The sequence below is a fragment of the Typopeltis vanoorti genome, chromosome 24, assembly GCF_054136105.1.
Source record: "Typopeltis vanoorti isolate ZY-2024b chromosome 24, IOZ_Tvanoo_1.0, whole genome shotgun sequence".
In the NCBI taxonomy this organism is placed as follows: Eukaryota; Metazoa; Arthropoda; class Arachnida; order Uropygi; family Thelyphonidae; genus Typopeltis; species Typopeltis vanoorti.
Window position 1 is genome coordinate 19169486 of NC_143572.1, and position 25628 is coordinate 19195113.

Consider the following 25628-nt stretch of genomic DNA (forward strand, 5'->3'; position numbering starts at 1 on the left):
CCATATGTCCAGAGATGGGCGATATATGAGAGCAGGTCACCAGTTGATCGGCATGGGCAGAATCTGTACTAGTGGTTGTTTAATAGCTGGGTACCTTAAAGGTAGAGTAGTAGTTGAGAACTGATGGTTTTCTCCATCATTTTATTTAGAAAGGATTGAGGTAAGTGAGATAGGACAGTAGTTAGATGGTAGCGATTTGTCTCCTTTTTTGGGAATGGGTTGAATATAGGCCAATTTTCAGGCTTTGGGATATATACCAGCAGTGGAGGGAGGGAGAGAGTGTGTGTGTGTGTGTGTGTGTGTGTGTGTGTGTGTGTGTGTGTGTGTGTGTGTGTGTGTGTGTGTGTGTGTGTGTGTGTGTGTGCGCGCGCGTGTGCGCGCAGCCAGCATAGGATAGGAGTCAGTTCTGCTGCACAGACCTTCAGGACAATTGGAGGAATGCCATCAGGGCCAGGGGCTTTTTTTTTTTTTTTGTCTAATTTTCACAACAGGTTTATGACCTCTTTCTGGCAAAAGGATACAGGGGAGCATTGTATGTTGGGCAGTTGGAATGAGACAACAGGAGATTAGCTTTTTCTGTGGGTGATGTTGCAATTGAGCCATCTGGGTATGAAAGGCGTGGGAGTAGTGTAGGGCAAAAGTTGCGACCAACTGCTTTGGCAAGAGACCAAAAGGCATAGCTGCCGCTAGGACAGGCTGCAAGTTTCCTGCTTTTTGTACGTTCAAATTCTGTTTTGGACTCATTGATGATTTTTTTGCATTTGTTTCGGGCTTCAGTATAGGCACTGAAGAAGGATGGAGTTCTAAATTTGAGCCAGTTGTGGTATGCCTGGTTTTTCATTAGTACAGCCCTGGCACATCTTTTGGAGAACCAGGGTTTGGATAGGGGGGGATGACAGTAAGTAGAGAAATGCCTCTGTAATTCTCGACCTGTTTTATTTCCCTTTTTATATATGGGTACTATGAGAGCTCTACTCCAATCATCTGGAATTTATCCCTCTGTCCAGGCCTTCTGAACTATGCAGTGCAGCCACTGTATGCCTTTTATACCTCCATACTTGAGCATTTCTTGTAGAATATCATCTACTCCAGCTGCCTTTCCACATTTCAGGCTAATGATGGCTTTTTCTACTTCTAGTATGGATATGTATTCCTGATTGCATGCCTTGTCAGTGTTTTTTTACCACCATGTTGTCACCGATTGCTTCATTTAGCACTTTTTTGAAGTGCTAAATTTTTCTAATTACTCCATATATCAAGGATATCTTTTTCTCCAGTTTTCATGTCGCCTTTCTCATCTCTAATTCCTTTTACAGCACTCTTTCCTTCATTTCTGACCTTCTTCTTGATATTTATTTTCTATGTTCTTACCAAAGTCTTCTCATGACTTGTTTAGCTAGTTTTACACAGTGTTCAACTTTCTTACATTTGTCTCTGTATTCTCTAAGAGCACAAGCTGACTTATTTGCCAGGAACTTTTGATATGCTTTCTTCTTTTCCTTCACTGTCTCTTTAACTTCCTGTGTCCACCATAGAGTTCTGATTTTTCTATCCTTGCAGACAACGTCACCACATGCCTCTCTGGCTGAATCAATCGGTGTTTTCTTCAGGGCTTGCCACTGAATCTCCAAGGTTTGGTTCCTGTTCTCAAACTCTTTCATTTTTTCTTCAATAATCTGTGTGTATTTTAGTCTACAGTTCACATCTGAGAGCTGCTAGACTTTTATTCACTTTAAAACTTTCTAATATGAAATTCAATTTTATCCTGCTCAAGACTAAATGGTGATCACTTCCAATTTTAAATCCTCTGTACACTCTGGTGCAGGACACCAGAGTGTACAGATCCAGTGGGAAAATATCACTATCAACAAAAACATAGTTAATGAGACTTTTCTTATTCCTTACCTCTTCTCTCCATGTGAATTTGTGTACATTTTTATGTTGGAACATAATGTTAGTAATAACCAGTCCGTGTCCTGAGCAGAAATCCAACAGGTATTTACGATTATTATTATTAGCTTTGCTCTTTTCTCCAAATTTTTCCAAAATATTTTTGTATGTCTGACAATCATTTTCTACTCTGCTATTTAGATCCCCCAACAAGGACCAACTTTTCCTTTTTCTTTTTCATATAAAGAGTTGAAGTTTAGAGGACATTGCTTCTAGAGATAAAGAAGTTATCATTCCTCTTTATAAGCCTTCATACATTCACACCTGGATTACCATTAATAAATCTGGTGTCACCTGGGTTTATTGGAGATGAGGATGGTAGTGAAGAGGATCCATATGCTAGTGACTAAAGTCATGAGTAGCCAGTGGAATAAATCCTGTAAGGATAGACTGAGGATCTGTGGGTTGCAGAAGTTTGTTGATAGGCAAAAAAGGGGAATGGTAGATATGACAGAAACATTTAGGTTACTTCAAGGATTTTATAAGATTAATAATTTGACTCAACACAGGAAAACTTACTCAGCCAAGCTAATGGAAGGATTGACAAATTAAGAGCTCTTTCTTGTTTCAGTGGGTGGTGGTGGTAGTGGTGCATGGCCATTCTGCTTGGCAGGCAGATTATTTCAGTACTTGACTAGAGGAACAGGAAAAGATGGCATCTACAGAAATTGGTAAGTTTATGGTTAGCGAGGGCTTGAGGACAAGATTTTTTTTGCTTGGAGAATGGTGAATGAATGGAATGGGTTACCAGAATTAATTGCGAGTGCTCATCATCATCATCAAATTCCTGCCATGTACCCTCAAGGGGTGTACAGGATATGACAGTACTACATGAAAAAATTACATCATTACTAACTTCCTATCTACAATTTTCCTCCAAATCAGTCTGTTACTTGTCAAGACTCCAACATTATCAGATCTTATATTTCTATCGTCTAAGGCACTTTGTACCGTATCAATCCACCTATATCTTGGTCTTCCTATGGATCGTTTTCCTGCCAACCTGGCAGAGAACACTTGTTTTGCTAATCTTTCCTCTCCCATTCTATTTAAGTGACCATACCATCTGAGATTAGCTCTGCTAACGCATTCCTGGATGCTGACAATCTCAAGTTCTTTCCTAATATCCTCATTTTTAATATGATATTGCCATTGATGCCATCTGTTCACGCCTCTAATCTTTCTTAGAACTCTCATATCTGTGGTCTCTAGTCTTTGGTCAAGTGTTTTACTTCTGACCCAGCTCTCAGATCCATAAGTTAAAATTGGTTTGAACACTGTCTTGTATACAGCTAATTTAGTGTTCAGACTAATTTCTTTCTTATTCCATATGAATTTATTCAATTGACTTCCCACCATACCAGCTTTGCTGATTCTGTTGTCTATTTCTATATTTAGTTTACCATCTTCAGTAAAAATTGTGCCTAAGTAGCTGAAATGTTTTACTTGTTCCACAGGTTCTCCATTCACAACACAGTTGACATTTTCAATGATTCTGCCTATTTTCATTGTCTTTGTCTTTTTATTGCTGACCTTCATACCATATCTATTACAACAGCTATTCAATTTAGTCAGAGAATCTTGCAGACTTGTAGCAGATTTATTTAGAAGTATAACATCATCCGCATAAAGCAAAGAGCTGACATTAACATCTCCAATTTTGATATCAGGTTTAATACCACATTCCTTCATAATGTGATCCATATAGATAATGAATAACAGAGGGGATAATGTACATCCTTGTCTCACACCAGATTTTACATTAAACCATCTTCCTGTACTTCCTTCAATTCTAACTGCTGACTCACAACTCAAATAAAGACTAAGTATTGCTTGATATAATGCCCCATTGACACCATATAACTGCAGCGTATTGAATAGATTCTCTCTTGGCACCTTGTCATATGCCTTTTCCAAATCGACAAAACTTAAATACAGATCTTTGTTATATTCCCATGCTTTCTTGACTATTTGTCGTAAAGTGAAGATCTGATCCTGACAGCCTCTATTTGGCCTGAATCCAGCTTGTTCTTCACCAAGCTTTTCTTCCACAATTCTTCTCAACCGTTTCTCAAGTATACTTGCATAGATCTTGCCAGGAACACTCAGTAGGGAAATACCTCTGTAATTCTCACATTCTGTTTTATTTCCCTTTTTATATATGGGTACTATGAGAGCTCTACTCCAATCATCGGGAATTCGTCCCTCTGTCCAGGCTTTCTGAACTATGCAGTGCAGCCACTGTAAGACTCTTATACCACCATACTTCAGCATTTCTGGTCGAATATCATCTACTCCTGCTGCCTTTCCACATTTCAAGCCTTTGATGGCTTTTTCTACTTCAAGTATGGATATGTATTCCTGACTGCATGCCTGGTCAGCGTTTTTTATCACTGTGCTGTCATCACTGCTTGTTTTATTTAGCAGTTTTTCAAAGTAATTACTCCATACTTCAAGGATATCTTTTTCTCCTGTTTTCATTTCACCTTTATCATCTCTAATTCCTTTTACAGCACTCTTTCCTCCATTCCTAAGCTTCTTCAACAACCTCCAGAATATTTTGCCACCTTCTTTATATTTATTTTCTATATTCTTGCAAAGTCCTCCCATGACTTTTGTTTAGCAAGTTTTACACACTGTTTAGCTTTCTTACATTTGTCTCTGTATTCTGTAAGAGTAAAAGCTGACTTATTTGCTAGGAACTTTTGATATGCTTTCTTCTTTTCCTTCACTGCCTCTTTAACTTCCTGTGTCCACCAGGGAGTTCTGATTTTTTTATCCTTGCACACAACCTCACCACATGCCTCTCTGGCAGAATCAATCAATGTTTCCTTCAGAGTTTGCCACTGAATCTCCAAGGTTTGATTCCTGTTCTCAAACTCTTTCATTTTCTTTTCAATAATATTTCTGTATTTTAGTCTACAGTTCACATCTGAGAGCTGCTCAACTTTTATTCGCTTTAAAACTTTCTTACATGTTATTCTTTTCAATATGAAATTCAATTTTATCCTGCTCAAGACTAAATAATGATCAATTCCAATTTCAAATCCTCTGTACACTCTGGTGTCCTGCACCAGGGAGAAAACATCACTATCACCAATAACATAGTCAATGAGACTTTTCTTATTCCTAGCCTCTTCTCTCCATGTGAATTTGTGCACATTTTTATGTTGGAACATGGTGTTAGTAATAACCAGTCCATGTCCTGAGCAGAAATCCAACAGATATTTGCCATTATTATTAGCTTTGCTCTTTTCTCCAAATTTTCCCAAAATATTTTTGTATGTCTCACAATCATTTCCTACTCTGCTATTTAGATCCCCAACAAGGACCAACTTTTCCTTTTTCATTGTGTCAGTTGCTTTTTCTAAAGCCTCAAAAAATTCCTCCACTTCTACCTTAGTAGAACCTTCTGTGGGACCATAGGCACAAATAAGTCTCATTGTCCAGTTCCCCATTCTCATATTTGCCCACATTACTCTACTTGAGACTGACTGCCATTCAAGAAGATTAGCCTCGTATTTTGTGTTGAATACTATGGCTACTCCTTCTTTTCCTTGATTGTCATTGCCTGAATATAACATTTTGTATTTATTGCTCAGAAAGATCTCACCAGTTTTGGTCTTTTTTGTTTCAGTCACCCCTATTATGTCGATCTGGTACTTATCTAATTCCTCAGCTAGCTCCATTTCTTTGCCATTCAGGCTTCTTACGTTGATAGTACCGATCTTTAACTCTGGTAATTTTGAGTTGGGGTTTGTTTTCAGATTTGTTCCAGTAGCTGACTTTTCGCTGTTCGCCCTGGTTCCCTGGCGAAAACAACGGGGGCCTTGTTTAACCGGGCGACGCCCCAGCCAGCATGAAATTTTGTCATGTTGTACCATCATTCTATATTTTGGTTTAACCAATAAGAATACAATTTGGTCGGCTAAATCCCAAATTGCCAGCCCATCCTCGTCCGTTCAGTATCCAAGTAGATACCCAACAGGGTGCACCACGAGAAGGTGAGGATTGGACATTAGGTCAGAAGCCCTGGTCGGTTCTCCGCATTCCTTTAAAGGCTATGTGGAGGTCTCCTCTCAGTTATACAGCTTTGACCCTTAGTGCTTTGTTTGTTAATGGTTTCAAAAATAGATATGACAGATATTGATTTGATAGTTTAGGTCTCCCACAATGAGTCTTAGGACTCTATGGAGGTGTCCATGCAATAATGATATCCAGTATGATTTTTACAAAAATCCTGGGACATTAGCTGTTACTTCTGTTCATATGGGGACCCCATCCATGAGAAGTTGGTCTACCTATAGTATGATAGTACTGTGGATGGGCAAGGTATCCAGAGCAAGACCATATAACAGTACTAGCATAGTATAGGTGGACCAACTTCTCATGGATGGGGTCCCCATATGAACAGAAGTAACAGCTAATGTCCCAGGATTTTTGTAAAAATCATACTGGATATCATTATTGCATGGACACCTCCATAGAGTCCTAAGACTCATTGTGGGAGACCTAAACTATCAAATCAATATCTGTCATATCTATTTTTGAAACCATTAACAAACAAAGCACTAAGGGTCAAAGCTGTATAACTGAGAGGAGACCTCCACATAGCCTTTAAAGGAATGCGGAGAACCGACCAGGGCTTCTGACCTAATGTCCAATCCTCACCTTCTCGTGGTGCACCCTGTTGGGTATCTACTTGGATACTGAACGGACGAGGATGGGCTGGCAATCTGGGATTTAGCCGACCAAATTGTATTCTTATTGGTTAAACCAAAATATAGAATGATGGTACAACATGACAAAATTGCATGCTGGCTGGGGCGTCGCCCGGTTAAACAAGGCCCCCGTTGTTTTCGCCAGGGAACCAGGGCGAACAGCGAAAAGTCAGCTACTGGAACAAATCTGAAAACAAACCCCAACTCAAAATTACCAGAGTTAAAGATCGGTACTATCAACGTAAGAAGCCTGAATGGCAAAGAAATGGAGCTAGCTGAGGAATTAGATAAGTACCAGATCGACATAATAGGGGTGACTGAAACAAAAAAGACCAAAACTGGTGAGATCTTTCTGAGCAATAAATACAAAATGTTATATTCAGGCAATGACAATCAAGGAAAAGAAGGAGTAGCCATAGTATTCAACACAAAATACGAGGCTAATCTTCTTGAATGGCAGTCAGTCTCAAGTAGAGTAATGTGGGCAAATATGAGAATGGGGAACTGGACAATGAGACTTATTTGTGCCTATGGTCCCACAGAAGGTTCTACTAAGGTAGAAGTGGAGGAATTTTTTGAGGCTTTAGAAAAAGCAACTGACACAATGAAAAAGGAAAAGTTGGTCCTTGTTGGGGATCTAAATAGCAGAGTAGGAAATGATTGTGAGACATACAAAAATATTTTGGGAAAATTTGGAGAAAAGAGCAAAGCTAATAATAATGGCAAATATCTGTTGGATTTCTGCTCAGGACATGGACTGGTTATTACTAACACCATGTTCCAACATAAAAATGTGCACAAATTCACATGGAGAGAAGAGGCTAGGAATAAGAAAAGTCTCATTGACTATGTTATTGGTGATAGTGATGTTTTCTCCCTGGTGCAGGACACCAGAGTGTACAGAGGATTTGAAATTGGAATTGATCATTATTTAGTCTTGAGCAGGATAAAATTGAATTTCATATTGAAAAGAATAACATGTAAGAAAGTTTTAAAGCGAATAAAAGTTGAGCAGCTCTCAGATGTGAACTGTAGACTAAAATACAGAAATATTATTGAAAAGAAAATGAAAGAGTTTGAGAACAGGAATCAAACCTTGGAGATTCAGTGGCAAACTCTGAAGGAAACATTGATTGATTCTGCCAGAGAGGCATGTGGTGAGGTTGTGTGCAAGGATAAAAAAATCAGAACTCCCTGGTGGACACAGGAAGTTAAAGAGGCAGTGAAGGAAAAGAAGAAAGCATATCAAAAGTTCCTAGCAAATAAGTCAGCTTTTACTCTTACAGAATACAGAGACAAATGTAAGAAAGCTAAACAGTGTGTAAAACTTGCTAAACAAAAGTCATGGGAGGACTTTGCAAGAATATAGAAAATAAATATAAAGAAGGTGGCAAAATATTCTGGAGGTTGTTGAAGAAGCTTAGGAATGGAGGAAAGAGTGCTGTAAAAGGAATTAGAGATGATAAAGGTGAAATGAAAACAGGAGAAAAAGATATCCTTGAAGTATGGAGTAATTACTTTGAAAAACTGCTAAATAAAACAAGCAGTGATGACAGCACAGTGATAAAAAACGCTGACCAGGCATGCAGTCAGGAATACATATCCATACTTGAAGTAGAAAAAGCCATCAAAGGCTTGAAATGTGGAAAGGCAGCAGGAGTAGATGATATTCGACCAGAAATGCTGAAGTATGGTGGTATAAGAGTCTTACAGTGGCTGCACTGCATAGTTCAGAAAGCCTGGACAGAGGGACGAATTCCCGATGATTGGAGTAGAGCTCTCATAGTACCCATATATAAAAAGGGAAATAAAACAGAATGTGAGAATTACAGAGGTATTTCCCTACTGAGTGTTCCTGGCAAGATCTATGCAAGTATACTTGAGAAACGGTTGAGAAGAATTGTGGAAGAAAAGCTTGGTGAAGAACAAGCTGGATTCAGGCCAAATAGAGGCTGTCAGGATCAGATCTTCACTTTACGACAAATAGTCAAGAAAGCATGGGAATATAACAAAGATCTGTATTTAAGTTTTGTCGATTTGGAAAAGGCATATGACAAGGTGCCAAGAGAGAATCTATTCAATACGCTGCAGTTATATGGTGTCAATGGGGCATTATATCAAGCAATACTTAGTCTTTATTTGAGTTGTGAGTCAGCAGTTAGAATTGAAGGAAGTACAGGAAGATGGTTTAATGTAAAATCTGGTGTGAGACAAGGATGTACATTATCCCCTCTGTTATTCATTATCTATATGGATCACATTATGAAGGAATGTGGTATTAAACCTGATATCAAAATTGGAGATGTTAATGTCAGCTCTTTGCTTTATGCGGATGATGTTATACTTCTAAATAAATCTGCTACAAGTCTGCAAGATTCTCTGACTAAATTGAATAGCTGTTGTAATAGATATGGTATGAAGGTCAGCAATAAAAAGACAAAGACAATGAAAATAGGCAGAATCATTGAAAATGTCAACTGTGTTGTGAATGGAGAACCTGTGGAACAAGTAAAACATTTCAGCTACTTAGGCACAATTTTTACTGAAGATGGTAAACTAAATATAGAAATAGACAACAGAATCAGCAAAGCTGGTATGGTGGGAAGTCAATTGAATAAATTCATATGGAATAAGAAAGAAATTAGTCTGAACACTAAATTAGCTGTATACAAGACAGTGTTCAAACCAATTTTAACTTATGGATCTGAGAGCTGGGTCAGAAGTAAAACACTTGACCAAAGACTAGAGACCACAGATATGAGAGTTCTAAGAAAGATTAGAGGCGTGAACAGATGGCATCAATGGCAATATCATATTAAAAATGAGGATATTAGGAAAGAACTTGAGATTGTCAGCATCCAGGAATGCGTTAGCAGAGCTAATCTCAGATGGTATGGTCACTTAAATAGAATGGGAGAGGAAAGATTAGCAAAACAAGTGTTCTCTGCCAGGTTGGCAGGAAAACGATCCATAGGAAGACCAAGATATAGGTGGATTGATACGGTACAAAGTGCCTTAGACGATAGAAATATAAGATCTGATAATGTTGGAGTCTTGACAAGTAACAGACTGATTTGGAGGAAAATTGTAGATAGGAAGTTAGTAATGATGTAATTTTTTCATGTAGTACTGTCATATCCTGTACACCCCTTGAGGGTACATGGCAGGAATTTGATGATGATGATGAGCACTCGCAATTAATTCTGGTAACCCATTCCATTCATTCACCATTCTCCAAGCAAAAAAAATCTTGTCCTCAAGCCCTCGCTAACCATAAACTTACCAATTTCTGTAGATGCCATCTTTTCCTGTTCCTCTAGTCAAGTACTGAAATAATCTGCCTGCCAAGCAGAATGGCCATGCACCACTACCACCACCACCCACTGAAACAAGAAAGAGCTCTTAATTTGTCAATCCTTCCATTAGCTTGGCTGAGTAAGTTTTCCTGTGTTGAGTCAAATTATTAATCTTATAAAATCCTTGAAGTAACCTAAATGTTTCTGTCATATCTACCATTCCCCTTTTTTGCCTATCAACAAACTTCTGCAACCCACAGATCCTCAGTCTATCCTTACAGGATTTATTCCACTGGCTACTCATGACTTTAGTCACTAGCATATGGATCCTCTTCACTACCATCCTCATCTCCAATAAACCCAGGTGACACCAGATTTATTAATGGTAATCCAGGTGTGAATGTATGAAGGCTTATAAAGAGGAATGATAACTTCTTTATCTCTAGAAGCAATGTCCTCTAAACTTCAACTCTTTATATGAAAAAGAAAAAGGAAAAGTTGGTCCTTGTTGGGGGATCTAAATAGCAGAGTAGAAAATGATTGTCAGACATACAAAAATATTTTGGAAAAATTTGGAGAAAAGAGCAAAGCTAATAATAATAATCGTAAATACCTGTTGGATTTCTGCTCAGGACACGGACTGGTTATTACTAACATTATGTTCCAACATAAAAATGTACACAAATTCACATGGAGAGAAGAGGTAAGGAATAAGAAAAGTCTCATTAACTATGTTTTTGTTGATAGTGATATTTTCCCACTGGATCTGTACACTCTGGTGTCCTGCACCAGAGTGTACAGAGGATTTAAAATTGGAAGTGATCACCATTTAGTCTTGAGCAGGATAAAATTGAATTTCATATTAGAAAGTTTTAAAGTGAATAAAAGTCTAGCAGCTCTCAGATGTGAACTGTAGACTAAAATACACACAGATTATTGAAGAAAAAATGAAAGAGTTTGAGAACAGGAACCAAACCTTGGAGATTCAGTGGCAAGCCCTGAAGAAAACACCGATTGATTCAGCCAGAGAGGCATGTGGTGACGTTGTCTGCAAGGATAGAAAAATCAGAACTCTATGGTGGACACAGGAAGTTAAAGAGACAGTGAAGGAAAAGAAGAAAGCATATCAAAAGTTCCTGGCAAATAAGTCAGCTTGTGCTCTTAGAGAATACAGAGACAAATGTAAGAAAGTTGAACACTGTGTAAAACTAGCTAAACAAGTCATGAGAAGACTTTGGTAAGAACATAGAAAATAAATATCAAGAAGAAGGTCAGAAATGAAGGAAAGAGTGCTGTAAAAGGAATTAGAGATGAGAAAGGCGACATGAAAACTGGAGAAAAAGATATCCTTGATATATGGAGTAATTAGAAAAATTTAGAAAAATTTAGCACTTCAAAAAAGTGCTAAATGAAGCAATCGGTGACAACATGGTGGTAAAAAAACACTGACAAGGCATGCAATCAGGAATACATATCCATACTAGAAGTAGAAAAAGCCATCATTAGCCTGAAATGTGGAAAGGCAGCTGGAGTAGATGATATTCTACAAGAAATGCTCAAGTATGGAGGTATAAAAGGCATACAGTGGCTGCACTGCATAGTTCAGAAGGCCTGGACAGAGGGATAAATTCCAGATGATTGGAGTAGAGCTCTCATAGTACCCATATATAAAAAGGGGAATGGTAGATATGACAGAAACATTTAGGTTACTTCAAGGATTTTATAAGATTAATAATTTGACTCAACACAGGAAAACTTACTCAGCCAAGCTAATGGAAGGATTGACAAATTAAGAACTCTTTCTTGTTTCAGTGGGTGGTGGTGGTAGTGGTGCATGGCCATTCTGCTTGGCAGGCAGATTATTTCAGTACTTGACTAGAGGAACAGGAAAAGATGGCATCTACAGAAATTGGTAAGTTTATGGTTAGCGAGGGCTTGAGGACAAGATTTTTTTTGCTTGGAGAATGGTGAATGAATGGAATGGGTTACCAGAATTAATTGCGAGTGCTCATCATCATCATCAAATTCCTGCCATGTACCCTCAAGGGGTGTACAGGATATGACAGTACTACATGAAAAAATTACATCATTACTAACTTCCTATCTACAATTTTCCTCCAAATCAGTCTGTTACTTGTCAAGACTCCAACATTATCAGATCTTATATTTCTATCGTCTAAGGCACTTTGTACCGTATCAATCCACCTATATCTTGGTCTTCCTATGGGTCGTTTTCCTGCCAACCTGGCAGAGAACACTTGTTTTGCTAATCTTTCCTCTCCCATTCTATTTAAGTGACCATACCATCTGAGATTAGCTCTGCTAACGCATTCCTGGATGCTGACAATCTCAAGTTCTTTCCTAATATCCTCATTTTTAATATGATATTGCCATTGATGCCATCTGTTCACGCCTCTAATCTTTCTTAGAACTCTCATATCTGTGGTCTCTAGTCTTTGGTCAAGTGTTTTACTTCTGACCCAGCTCTCAGATCCATAAGTTAAAATTGGTTTGAACACTGTCTTGTATACAGCTAATTTAGTGTTCAGACTAATTTCTTTCTTATTCCATATGAATTTATTCAATTGACTTCCCACCATACCAGCTTTGCTGATTCTGTTGTCTATTTCTATATTTAGTTTACCATCTTCAGTAAAAATTGTGCCTAAGTAGCTGAAATGTTTTACTTGTTCCACAGGTTCTCCATTCACAACACAGTTGACATTTTCAATGATTCTGCCTATTTTCATTGTCTTTGTCTTTTTATTGCTGACCTTCATACCATATCTATTACAACAGCTATTCAATTTAGTCAGAGAATCTTGCAGACTTGTAGCAGATTTATTTAGAAGTATAACATCATCCGCATAAAGCAAAGAGCTGACATTAACATCTCCAATTTTGATATCAGGTTTAATACCACATTCCTTCATAATGTGATCCATATAGATAATGAATAACAGAGGGGATAATGTACATCCTTGTCTCACACCAGATTTTACATTAAACCATCTTCCTGTACTTCCTTCAATTCTAACTGCTGACTCACAACTCAAATAAAGACTAAGTATTGCTTGATATAATGCCCCATTGACACCATATAACTGCAGCGTATTGAATAGATTCTCTCTTGGCACCTTGTCATATACCTTTTCCAAATCGACAAAACTTAAATACAGATCTTTGTTATATTCCCATGCTTTCTTGACTATTTGTCGTAAAGTGAAGATCTGATCCTGACAGCCTCTATTTGGCCTGAATCCAGCTTGTTCTTCACCAAGCTTTTCTTCCACAATTCTTCTCAACCGTTTCTCAAGTATACTTGCATAGATCTTGCCAGGAACACTCAGTAGGGAAATACCTCTGTAATTCTCACATTCTGTTTTATTTCCCTTTTTATATATGGGTACTATGAGAGCTCTACTCCAATCATCGGGAATTCGTCCCTCTGTCCAGGCTTTCTGAACTATGCAGTGCAGCCACTGTAAGACTCTTATACCACCATACTTCAGCATTTCTGGTCGAATATCATCTACTCCTGCTGCCTTTCCACATTTCAAGCCTTTGATGGCTTTTTCTACTTCAAGTATGGATATGTATTCCTGACTGCATGCCTGGTCAGCGTTTTTTATCACTGTGCTGTCATCACTGCTTGTTTTATTTAGCAGTTTTTCAAAGTAATTACTCCATACTTCAAGGATATCTTTTTCTCCTGTTTTCATTTCACCTTTATCATCTCTAATTCCTTTTACAGCACTCTTTCCTCCATTCCTAAGCTTCTTCAACAACCTCCAGAATATTTTGCCACCTTCTTTATATTTATTTTCTATATTCTTGCAAAGTCCTCCCATGACTTTTGTTTAGCAAGTTTTACACACTGTTTAGCTTTCTTACATTTGTCTCTGTATTCTGTAAGAGTAAAAGCTGACTTATTTGCCAGGAACTTTTGATATGCTTTCTTCTTTTCCTTCACTGCCTCTTTAACTTCCTGTGTCCACCAGGGAGTTCTGATTTTTTTATCCTTGCACACAACCTCACCACATGCCTCTCTGGCAGAATCGATCAATGTTTCCTTCAGAGTTTGCCACTGAATCTCCAAGGTTTGATTCCTGTTCTCAAACTCTTTCATTTTCTTTTCAATAATATTTCTGTATTTTAGTCTACAGTTCACATCTGAGAGCTGCTCAACTTTTATTCGCTTTAAAACTTTCTTACATGTTATTCTTTTCAATATGAAATTCAATTTTATCCTGCTCAAGACTAAATAATGATCACTTCCAATTTCAAATCCTCTGTACACTCTGGTGTCCTGCACCAGGGAGAAAACATCACTATCACCAATAACATAGTCAATGAGACTTTTCTTATTTCTAGCCTCTTCTCTCCATGTGAATTTGTGCACATTTTTATGTTGGAACATGGTGTTAGTAATAACCAGTCCATGTCCTGAGCAGAAATCCAACAGATATTTGCCATTATTATTAGCTTTGCTCTTTTCTCCAAATTTTCCCAAAATATTTTTGTATGTCTCACAATCATTTCCTACTCTGCTATTTAGATCCCCAACAAGGACCAACTTTTCCTTTTTCATTGTGTCAGTTGCTTTTTCTAAAGCCTCAAAAAATTCCTCCACTTCTACCTTAGTAGAACCTTCTGTGGGACCATAGGCACAAATAAGTCTCATTGTCCAGTTCCCCATTCTCATATTTGCCCACATTACTCTACTTGAGACTGACTGCCATTCAAGAAGATTAGCCTCGTATTTTGTGTTGAATACTATGGCTACTCCTTCTTTTCCTTGATTGTCATTGCCTGAATATAACATTTTGTATTTATTGCTCAGAAAGATCTCACCAGTTTTGGTCTTTTTTGTTTCAGTCACCCCTATTATGTCGATCTGGTACTTATCTAATTCCTCAGCTAGCTCCATTTCTTTGCCATTCAGGCTTCTTATTGATAGTACCGATCTTTAACTCTGGTAATTTTGAGTTGGGGTTTGTTTTCAGATTTGTTCCAGTAGCTGACTTTTCGCTGTTCGCCCTGGTTCCCTGGCGAAAACAACGGGGGCCTTGTTTAACCGGGCGACGCCCCAGCCGGCATGAAATTTTGTCATGTTGTACCATCATTCTATATTTTGGTTTAACCAATAAGAATACAATTTGGTCGGCTAAATCCCAAATTGCCAGCCCATCCTCGTCCGTTCAGTATCCAAGTAGATACCCAACAGGATGCACCACGAGAAGGTGAGGATTGGACATTAGGTCAGAAGCCCTGGTCGGTTCTCCGCATTCCTTTAAAGGCTATGTGGAGGTCTCCTCTCAGTTATACAGCTTTGACCCTTAGTGCTTTGTTTGTTAATGGTTTCAAAAATAGATATGACAGATATTGATTTGATAGTTTAGGTCTCCCACAATGAGTCTTAGGACTCTATGGAGGTGTCCATGCAATAATGATATCCAGTATGATTTTTACAAAAATCCTGGGACATTAGCTGTTACTTCTGTTCATATGGGGACCCCATCCATGAGAAGTTGGTCCACCTATACTATGCTAGTACTGTTATATGGTCTTGCTCTGGATACCTTGCCCATCCACAGTACTATCATACTATAGGTAGACCAACTTCTCATGGATGGGGTCCCCATATGAACAGAAGTAACAGCTAATGTCCCAGGATTTTTGTAAAAATCATACTGGATATCATTATTGCATGGACACCTCCATAGAGTCCTAAGACTCATTGTGGGAGACCTAAACTATCAAATCAATATCTGTCATATCTATTTTTGAAACCATTAACAAACAAAGCACTAAGGGTCAAAGCTGTATAACTGAGAGGAGACCTCCACATAGCCTTTAAAGGAATGCGGAGAACCGACCAGGGCTTCTGACCTAATGTCCAATCCTCACCTTCTCGTGGTGCACCCTGTTGGGTATCTACTTGGATACTGAACGGACGAGGATGGGCTGGCAATTTGGGATTTAGCCGACCAAATTGTATTCTTATTGGTTAAACCAAAATATAGAATGATGGTACAACATGACAAAATTTCATGCCGGCTGGGGCGTCCCCCCCCCCCCCACACACACACACTGACCTGCTAAAAGTAGCCAGTCACTACTTGACCAGCAGGCAATACATCATGGATGCAGTCAATAACATGTTGGGCCACCCTTTGCAGCAATAACTGCTGCAACATATCATGGAAGGCTGTCTACAAGTTGCTGACACTCTTTTGGTGGGATAAGTTGCCATTTGACCTTCAAACACTCCAACAATTGAAGGTGGTTGGTGAAAGGTGGCTTGCACAAATGTGATGCTCCAGAATATCCCACATCACTTTAATCAGATTCAAATTGGGACTCTGGGACAGCAAAGGCAACAAGTTAATGGCAACCTCTGAGATCCACCTTTGTGTTGCAAGCACAGCATGGCATGGCACATTGTCCTGCTGGAAGAAACAATCAGTTGCATTCCCATGAGTCTGACATCGCTCCAGGAAGATGGTTAGCCAACACTTCCTGGTACCTAGAGGCACTGAGTCTCATACTCACACCGCATATGGGCCCCACACCTGCAGAAAAGAACATTGCCCATATCATAACTCCACCACAATCCTTCACTGTGAGCATGAGACAGTCTTGGTCATATCTCTCACGAGGGCACCTCCAAATCACATACATATATCCGATTGGTGGAGAGTAAAGCAACTAATCACTCCACATCACTTTCACCCACTGGTCCAGTGCTGATGCTCTTGACACCAGTGCAGACACCACCAAGCATTTGCCTCAGAGATGAAAGGCTTCTCAGCCTGCCCGAAAAACCCTATCTCATGAAGAGCATGCTGCACTGTTCATGGGCTACACTGGAAGGAGAACCCACCGGGCTTACTGATACAGCAACTGCAATGGTCTGAAGAGTGGTCCTATGAGTCTTTGTGACCTCTCGGGTAATGGCACATTTGTTGCAGTCTGAAAGGATACAGAGTCTTCCTGATCGTGGTGAGACTATTGTGGTGCCTTGCTTCTCATATTTCTGTACAATCCTATGTACAGTGGATCATGGATGTCCAGTCAGAACACTGATCTCATGGATGGACTTGCCATTTATATGGCACTCAATGATCATAGCTCATTCAAAATTACTCAACTGATGTGTTTTGGGCATGCTGGCCAGCTGTGTTCTGTAAAACTGCTGCCTTGGATGTCTGTTACCTTTCTTCTTTCTTTTATAGCAGATCACATGCAGTGCTTTATGGGAGGCCAGTACATTATATCTGGGGGGGGGGGGGGGGGTCAAGATACTTTTGGCAGGGCAGTATATATATATATATATATATATATATATATATATATATATATATATAAGGTCTTTCAAGTTATCTTTAAATCTGATATCCTAGAAATCACAGAACAGCTTTTCCTTAAATGGAGGTTAAATTAACTTTGCAAGTTGTGTGGCAATAATGAGCTCGATTTTTTTAATTCAGCTCTCTATTTTATCAAAAATAATGAAATATGTAATTATTACCATGTGCAAGTTATCATGTGACACTTGTAAATAAACCACTTCATTAATAAAAGCAGTCCATGCTTGTTTTACTGCTAACTTTTAAATATGATACAATAATAAATTAAAGAAATGAGAGGTTCCAAAACACCTGGTGCATATGAGAACTCTAAAAGGGTGACACACAGCATTTCTTGATGTACCGTATTTGCCAGCATAATAGATGCTCTTTTTTTTCTTTGAAAATAGGCCTGAAAAACAAGGTGCCGATACTCAGTTTTTATTACTTTCATTTCTGGAAATTTTCTCTGTTTCGAGTTACGCAATTTCTTTCTTGCTTCCTTGTGGTGTGTGTGAGAGCATTCCAGTTATGTAAAGTTCAGCAGATGCGCATACACTGTCATCAATGATCACAGCTGTATTCCTGTTCGTTTAAACTTTCCAATTGTTATCGCAGTTGTTGTGAACGGTGATAAATTTCTGCCGTTAAATTTTCTCTAAATTTCTTGGCAAATTATGGCTGAAAAACATCAGCATTGCTACAATATTGCATACAAGCTACGTGTGATTGCATATGCTAAAGAACATGGAAACAGGGCTGCAGAGAGGCATTTTGGGCCACCTCCCAACTGAGAAAATGATAAGAACTTGGATAAAGTTTTTTTCCTAAAAAATGTGTACAAAAAAGGGGATGCGTCTTATACACCAGCAAATACAGTAATTGCTGCTATGTAATTGTTCCACAATGGAACAATTAAGTGGCAATAATTTTAAATTTTAGTATTATTAGTATCATTTTCCACTTACCAAAGAACTTATGAAAAACATACCTATAAGTTAAAAACAAAAATGCTATGTTTGGATTTAGTATCTCAAAGTGCATTAGCATCACCTAAATTAATTTCAGTTACAAAAGAGAAGTTAGGTATGGTCTTTTTTTTTTTTTTTTTAAACATTGCACTTACTGGAATTACAGAGAAGCATCAAATAGAATTAACTAATGTACAAAATAGTAACAGGGCAGATACTTTGTATTTAATCAATTAATTGCTGGCTAAAACTGAAGAATGACATGCACAATACCTCTTCCTTTCTCCAAATGATGCAGTGATTAAATAGTATGCTTCTGTAAATTCAAATGATCTGTGCATGCAAAAAAAATGATATGATTTGTCATTTGTCTGAAAAACATTTTTTATCTCTTTAGGAACAAAAGACAAAAATGCTTGTCTCTGCTCTAAGAAAAAAAAAAAGAACTGTGTTTAATAATGTTGACTGGGATGTTACCATTCCTCATTCCAAAATGGTATGATCATCTTAATTACTAGGTGACCAAGTATTAGTTCACAGTTAAAATTTTGGCTGGTATGACTACTGATATTCCATAAACACATATCTTACTGTCATTACTGCTCAAAAAAAAGTACAGTTGATACTCACTATAGTAAATACTTTGTTCACTAGTAACAAACCACTGAAAATTCACAATGAAATCCTATAGGCATGATGCTATGTTAAATGAAATTCAATACAGAAAACTACTCTTCTGGTTCCTGTGAATTTCTCATAGCAAAAAAGTGAACATACTTCACAAAAACATGGCTTTTTTTTGCATTTATAGAACAGGAAATGTGTGATGTAAATTCAATGTTGGAAAAATTATTCAACTACTACTATAAATATTTCAGTTAAGCTGTTTAGGTGTCTTCCAGTTAAAGCTTACTTAGCCAATATTTTTTTTGCAAGTAAATAACCTTTTTAATTTTTCAGGAAACTTTAATACCTTTCTATATTTCGGCAATGTTACATTGCCATCATCACGGACCACAAAAAACAATATGTGAAAGCTGGCACTAACACTGAGCAAATGAGGCTGAATAAAGGCAACAGAAGTCGAGCCTGGAGTCTTAAACAGTGCCCCCTAGTGAACTAAATTGGGTTATCTTGACTGTTAGGCTGACAATCTTAAAATGTATGCTTCCCAAATCTGGGGGCAGTGTCATGCACCCAAATTTTTTTAGGTTTGGAAAGTTTCTCAGAGCTGAGGCAGACTCGAGGAATAGTCTTTCATACTTGTCCCACATAAACCCACTGTCTGGCTACACTATGTGGATGATGATGATGATGTGTTCTCCATTTGACCACATGGCCTGGATACACTCCACAATTTCTTTTAACACACCTAAACAATCAATACCTCAGGATCGAGTTTACCTTGGAAAAGGAAAACAACAGCCTCCCATTTGTTTCCTAGATATTTTAATTACACGCCAGCCTGATGGATCCCTGGCATTCTCTGTTTACAGGTAGATACATTTGCCAACAGTCATCCCCCCCCACACACAACAATATGGGATTATAAAAACTCTATACAACAGGACAAAATTAATCAGTTCTGATAAAAGTGTCCTAATTACTGAACTTGACCATACCCTTAACACTTTCTTAGCCAAATGGCTACAAAATCGAGTCTCATACTCACACCACAAAAATATTAAAACCATGTAACTGCAACTCCCTCCACTTTTCCTTCAAAGCAGAAATTACTCAAAATCCATCACCATTCCATATATCCAGGGCACATCCGAAAAATTAGCAAAAATCCTACGGAAATATGACCTTACAACCAGTTACTGACCATATAAGAAATTGGCATCTCTTATTTGCTCCACCAAAGACCAGTCAAATCCCCTACCAGGAGTATATCAGGTCCCTTGCAGTTGCAAACTGTCCTATTATGGCCAAACAGGCAGGACAGCCAATATCAGGATATCTGAACACAAGGACTAATACAGCCACACATGACTTGCTGTTTCACAAAATCACAAGCAAAACTTTTGCTTTCATTTCAAGGACCAACAAAACAAATTAAAATTAAGAAAATTTTAATTATCTTAAAATGTTTATCTTCTTTACAACATTATGTTTAATTTTGACAAAGTGAAAAATGGAACATTTATTAAGAGGGGAAAAAAAGCAATAAATACAATTAGCTTATTAGTTTACCATTTCACAACTTGCACTCAATACAACTCACATTCGTTTTTCTTTTCTCTAAAAAACTATAAAAAGAAGTTAACACAACTTTTGACAAACTAAAACAGTGTCCTCCCCACAGTGCATGGGAACCTTCTCCACTTTTTGCTAAACCAGTGAACACAACCATATCAGCTTGTGAAGGTTAATATAAGAATATTTTTATACTTGACATGCAATATTTTCTTCCACTCTTTCAATCTAAGATATGTGATCTCCTAATTAGGATTTTACAGGTATTTGATGCAGCTGGATGTATTTAACCATCTAAATGGCCATGTGGATGAAATATATAAATTAATTTAAGCTTTGTATTCATGTTATTTCAACAGTATCCTTGTAATCATTGACATGTAAACAACTTGTATTAAATATAGTCGGATGTTACCATTCCACAACACAGCACAACATGTAGATATGCCACAGGGACAGTTTGCCTGTAAGAAACAACCCCTCACCATTTTTGTATGAGAGTGGCTCATTAAAAAGCTGATATACAGTTGAAGCAAGTTAATATAATTAAAAAACAACATGAATTCAAAGTTACAGGCTCTTCATATTAAGTGCTATCAAGCTTCACTCCGGTTCTATTTCTTAAACCAGTTAATCTAACTGCTAAACATCATTAAATCCATAGATTCTGGCACAATTTTGATATTAGATAACAATAAATTTTGTATAATACCTTATTTTCAAATTTTAAGCTCTGCATGTGGTTCATGTAGCGATTACAATAAAACAGATACCTCTGGAGAGCTGCCCTTGATCGCTCCTGTGCATCTCGGGCAGCCTTGGCTTCTTCCTCATCATATCTATTGCAATTATACCTAAGAAGAATAAATTTTATTGAAAATATTATATGCAAAAATATTTCTAAATAAGCACATATATATTCAAACTTATCTAAAAACTTTTAGAATTTGCAACTACAAATAAAGTGCAGAGAAAGAAGTGACCACACTGCATTACTGTTATGTATTCATATACAGTAATATGAAATCTAATAAATCAAAAACAAAAGATTTATTTATAGAATACTCAAAAGCATTTATTTTTTTTATTCAAGAGCTGCAATATACCGATTTCATTTCTGTGATTATTTTTTAGTGATATTTAGATAAATGAATTATTTATACAGCTGAATCTGACCATGCAGATGATTAATGAAATAATATTTGGAATTTTTACTAACAATTGCAAACCATTTGAATTTTCATTATAGAAAGTTTTACTGGGTTACAAAATATATTATATTTGCCAAGAAATTACATTCATATTCTTGGTACAGAATTAAAAGAAGAATGAAATTTGGATTTTAATTTCAATTTAAAATGGACTGCTAACAGATTAGTAATATGCGACACAAAGTTTCTTCTAACCAAATGTCAAACTCTGTGTGGCACAACCAAGTATCAGCAGTATAACCCTAACATCTGGAATGTAAGAAATACACTCCTCCAGTGACAGTCTAAAGGTCTAGGCAACAGCTCAGTCACAACCGTACCTCTTTTTAGCTGATAACCCACTTGAGGAAATTTATCCTACTCAAAACAAATTTTATCAAACAACCATCTCTCTGAATAAAAACCTAAGACTTGGATGAAAAAACTACCACTTGGAAAACTGCTTGATGCAGAAATAAACAAGGCAAGAGTTGATTTGGCAATAATAACAGATACAAAAAGCATTAATTGAATCAGAATTAAAACAAATCAGATTGCAATGACATGACTGTGGGTATAATCCTGTGTGGGCATGGATGCTTGTGACTGTTTTTAAGTGGGAGATGAATTTCATCGTGTTATGGTGAGACCCTGCCCTGATTACTGGAAGCCTGACATGCTTCAAAAGGTTCCATGTTTGACTGCTAGAGTACAATTTCCAGATTACATAAAAAATAAATTTTAAAAAATAAAAAAAACTATATAAAATTGATAAAAGAAAAAATTCTCATCTAACTCACAAAAATACACGCACACATATATGGATATAGTATAGGGCTGGAAGCAATGAGAATACAGAGCTACAGAAGGATTAATGATATGGACTGAGAAAGACTGAAAAGAAATATACAAAGATACAGCTATTGGAATGAATGATTATTAGAAACATGAACAAAAACAACCATGAGGTCACTATCAATTATTGGAGTATATATTCCACCAAAAAGAGTAGATGAAGAAAATGGATTTTAATAAATTTTAATATTAAGAGAGGAAATTTGAATGCAAGAATTATGGAGGTTTTGCATAAGGCTTATCAAATAATCCTATATAATTCAGATGGTTTGAATGGGAAATATATTAAGCAGAAACAATATATGATGACCAAGAAAGAACAAAGGTAAAAGCTTAGGAATCTCAGACATCGTATAAATAGCTACGAAACTACGAAAGAAAGGAAGTAGAACTAGTACCAAAAAAAAGGAAGTAGAACTAGTAAAATCTTCACTCTCTTGATATGTACCCCCAATTAGTAAAATAACAACAATATATATATATATATATATATATATATATAGTAATGAGAAATAAACAGAAGCAAAAAAAGGTGGAACAAAAAATTATTGTTTATTATGTTAGTGATGCAGACTAACATATTAGAACCTTAAGTGGAGTAGTAATTTCAAATGACAGTAAATGGGGAGGAGAATAAATATACACATATAAAAAATTATCAGATTAAAAAAGTTAAATTAAAAACAAACAGAAGCCATTTGAATATTACAGAAGTCTATGCCCTATCACATTCTGAACAATAAAATTTATGAACAGCCATAAAAACAACTGAATAAATGTAAAAAATGCCAAAATATCAATTCTCACATCAATGTCGTGCACCACAGACATCCAAACCTGATGTTATTCATCACTGAACGATAACTGCATTCTCTGCAACAACGTGACAAAATGTGAGCTCAAGCGACTGGAGAAATGATTGTGCATGGTACAAAGGACAGAGAATGAAAGAGTAACTGGAAAAACTATAAAAGTGCAAGAAACTTGGAGGTTTTGCATTGTATGGGGATTCAGTGATTAGAAGTATACTTGATGAGAAAGTGATGAAAGCATGTTTTCCAGATGTGAAGATAAAGGATATTAGCAACACTTTAAGTTTGCAGAAGAAAGAAGCAAACAAGTTAATTGTATTGGCAGGCAAAAATGATTTAAGAGGTGCTTAAAAGAAGCAAAAATGAAGAGTAAGAAAGTGAAGATTAAGTCTACTGACTTAGCATAATAGAACAGAATTGAGCAAAAGGGCCATGACTGTCAATGAGAAGATTGTGCAGGAGGAATAGTGCACAGCTTATAGATATGTGGAGTGAATTTGATGGATGTAAGGACCTGTATACACCCAATGGACTGCACTTAAAAGGTTTTCAAGTTAGGTGCTTGGAGAAAGTGTTGTTCAGTGAAGCTTTGGAAGTGAACCGGGGAAATTAGAGATATTGTGGGGGGGGGGGGGGGGGGCAATCAAGCATGTGTCTAGCCTCTCCTAGGACAAATAAGTGTCAGTGCATGAATGACTGTGCAGAAATAGCTGCCCCTGGGATAGAGGAGTATGCGTGGAAAAATGATTGTGAAGAGCTAGTTGTATTTTCCCAGGTTTCAAATCTGAAAGGGCACATAATGACATTATGTAAGGGTAACTGTGGACCTAAGGGGATGTTGAAATTCATGTACACGAATGCCTGAAGTATCAGAAATAAAGGAGAGGAATTTTTAACATTGGTCAATTCAACTTGGCCAAAACTTTTTTGGCATCAGTGAGACCTGGTTGTCAGAGAATGACATAGTTACAGGAAAAGAATGTAATGGATATTGTATTTTCAGAGATTATAGAAGGAATAGGACAGGAGAAGGGATAGTTGAAAAACTTCAACCAACAAAACTAGAAGTTACAATTGTAGATCTGTGGAAATGGTTCATTTGAGGCTGTCTGATGTGAGATAGAGGCCAATATGACAAAATATATTGTTGGTTGCTGCTATAGACCTGGGAATCGAGAAGAAAATGTGGACAACATGCATCAGCAGATTAGCACAATGAATGCCGGCCGAGCAATTATCATGGGAGACTTCAACTATTGTGATATAGATTGGAAGGAGGAAAGGGCATATGGCAAAATGAAAATAAAATTTATACTGTTACTGAGGGATAATTATCTGAAACAGCATGTGACGATGGGGATCAGGGGTTTGAGAATGTGGGATCTGGTAAGAGCACCAGAAAATCAATCTAACTACAGTAGCAACTCTACCTTTGATCAGAAAAAGTGACCATGCAGTCTTGTCTTGGGAGGTTGCTCAACATGTGGAAATTTCTTGGTATACTGCTTATGGGCATATTGATCACCTTGTTAATATCCCTACCACAATGTTTTCTTTTTTTTTCAGCTCCTGCTTTATATTGCTAGTTATCCACTTAATTTGTACTTGGTTTATCCTCCTGATACTGGATATGCACTCTGATACTGCCTCTCTCTCTCAAATTATCCTTAATGGCTTCCCATGCACTGACAGTCATTCCATGCTGTTTCTTATGTCATGGCGTTGCTAGGTTTATGCAGAACTACTAAGCTGGCAATTATGACAAACTTAGCAGGCAACTTGGAGCAGTGCCATGGCATAAGAAACTGCATGGAATGAATGTCAGTGCATGGGAAGCAGTCAAGGATTATTTGAGAGAGGCAGTATCAGAGTGCATAACAGTATCAGGAGAATAAACCAAGTACAAATTAAGTGGATAACTAGCAATATAAAGCAGGAGCTGGGGAAAAAAAAAAAACATTCTGGTAGGGATATTAACAACAAGGACTCAGATTATTCCAACCTAAAGGCTTTCAATTTTTCATACTAAAAGCAACAAAAATGCTTTTAACATTACCATATTCTTAATTTTGTTAAAAAGTAATTCTAAAGAGAATTGAAAATTAAGACATACTGTGATTCCTTTAACATATTTTTTTATTCGTTAATGCTGTATTTTTATTACTTTTAACATGCAACAGATGTTAAATATAATAAAAATAAGATCAGAAGCCTTATTTGAAGACTTAAAAAAACAACAAGCTGTAAAACTGCAGAAATCTGGAAATAAGGCCATTCTTTTT

At 37.2% G+C, this 25628-nt stretch overlaps 1 protein-coding gene across 1 annotated transcript in view; it reads right to left on the bottom strand.

Annotated features, from left to right (window-relative positions):
• The window catches only part of LOC150092972 (E3 ubiquitin-protein ligase arih1-like), a 222666-nt gene that overhangs the window by 39851 nt on the left and 157187 nt on the right, over positions 1-25628 (bottom strand). The window contains exon 11 of the mRNA XM_090414057.1: positions 21202-21343. Coding sequence (XP_090270183.1) covers positions 21202-21343 — 142 coding nt within the window. The remainder of the gene's footprint in view (positions 1-21201; positions 21344-25628) is intronic.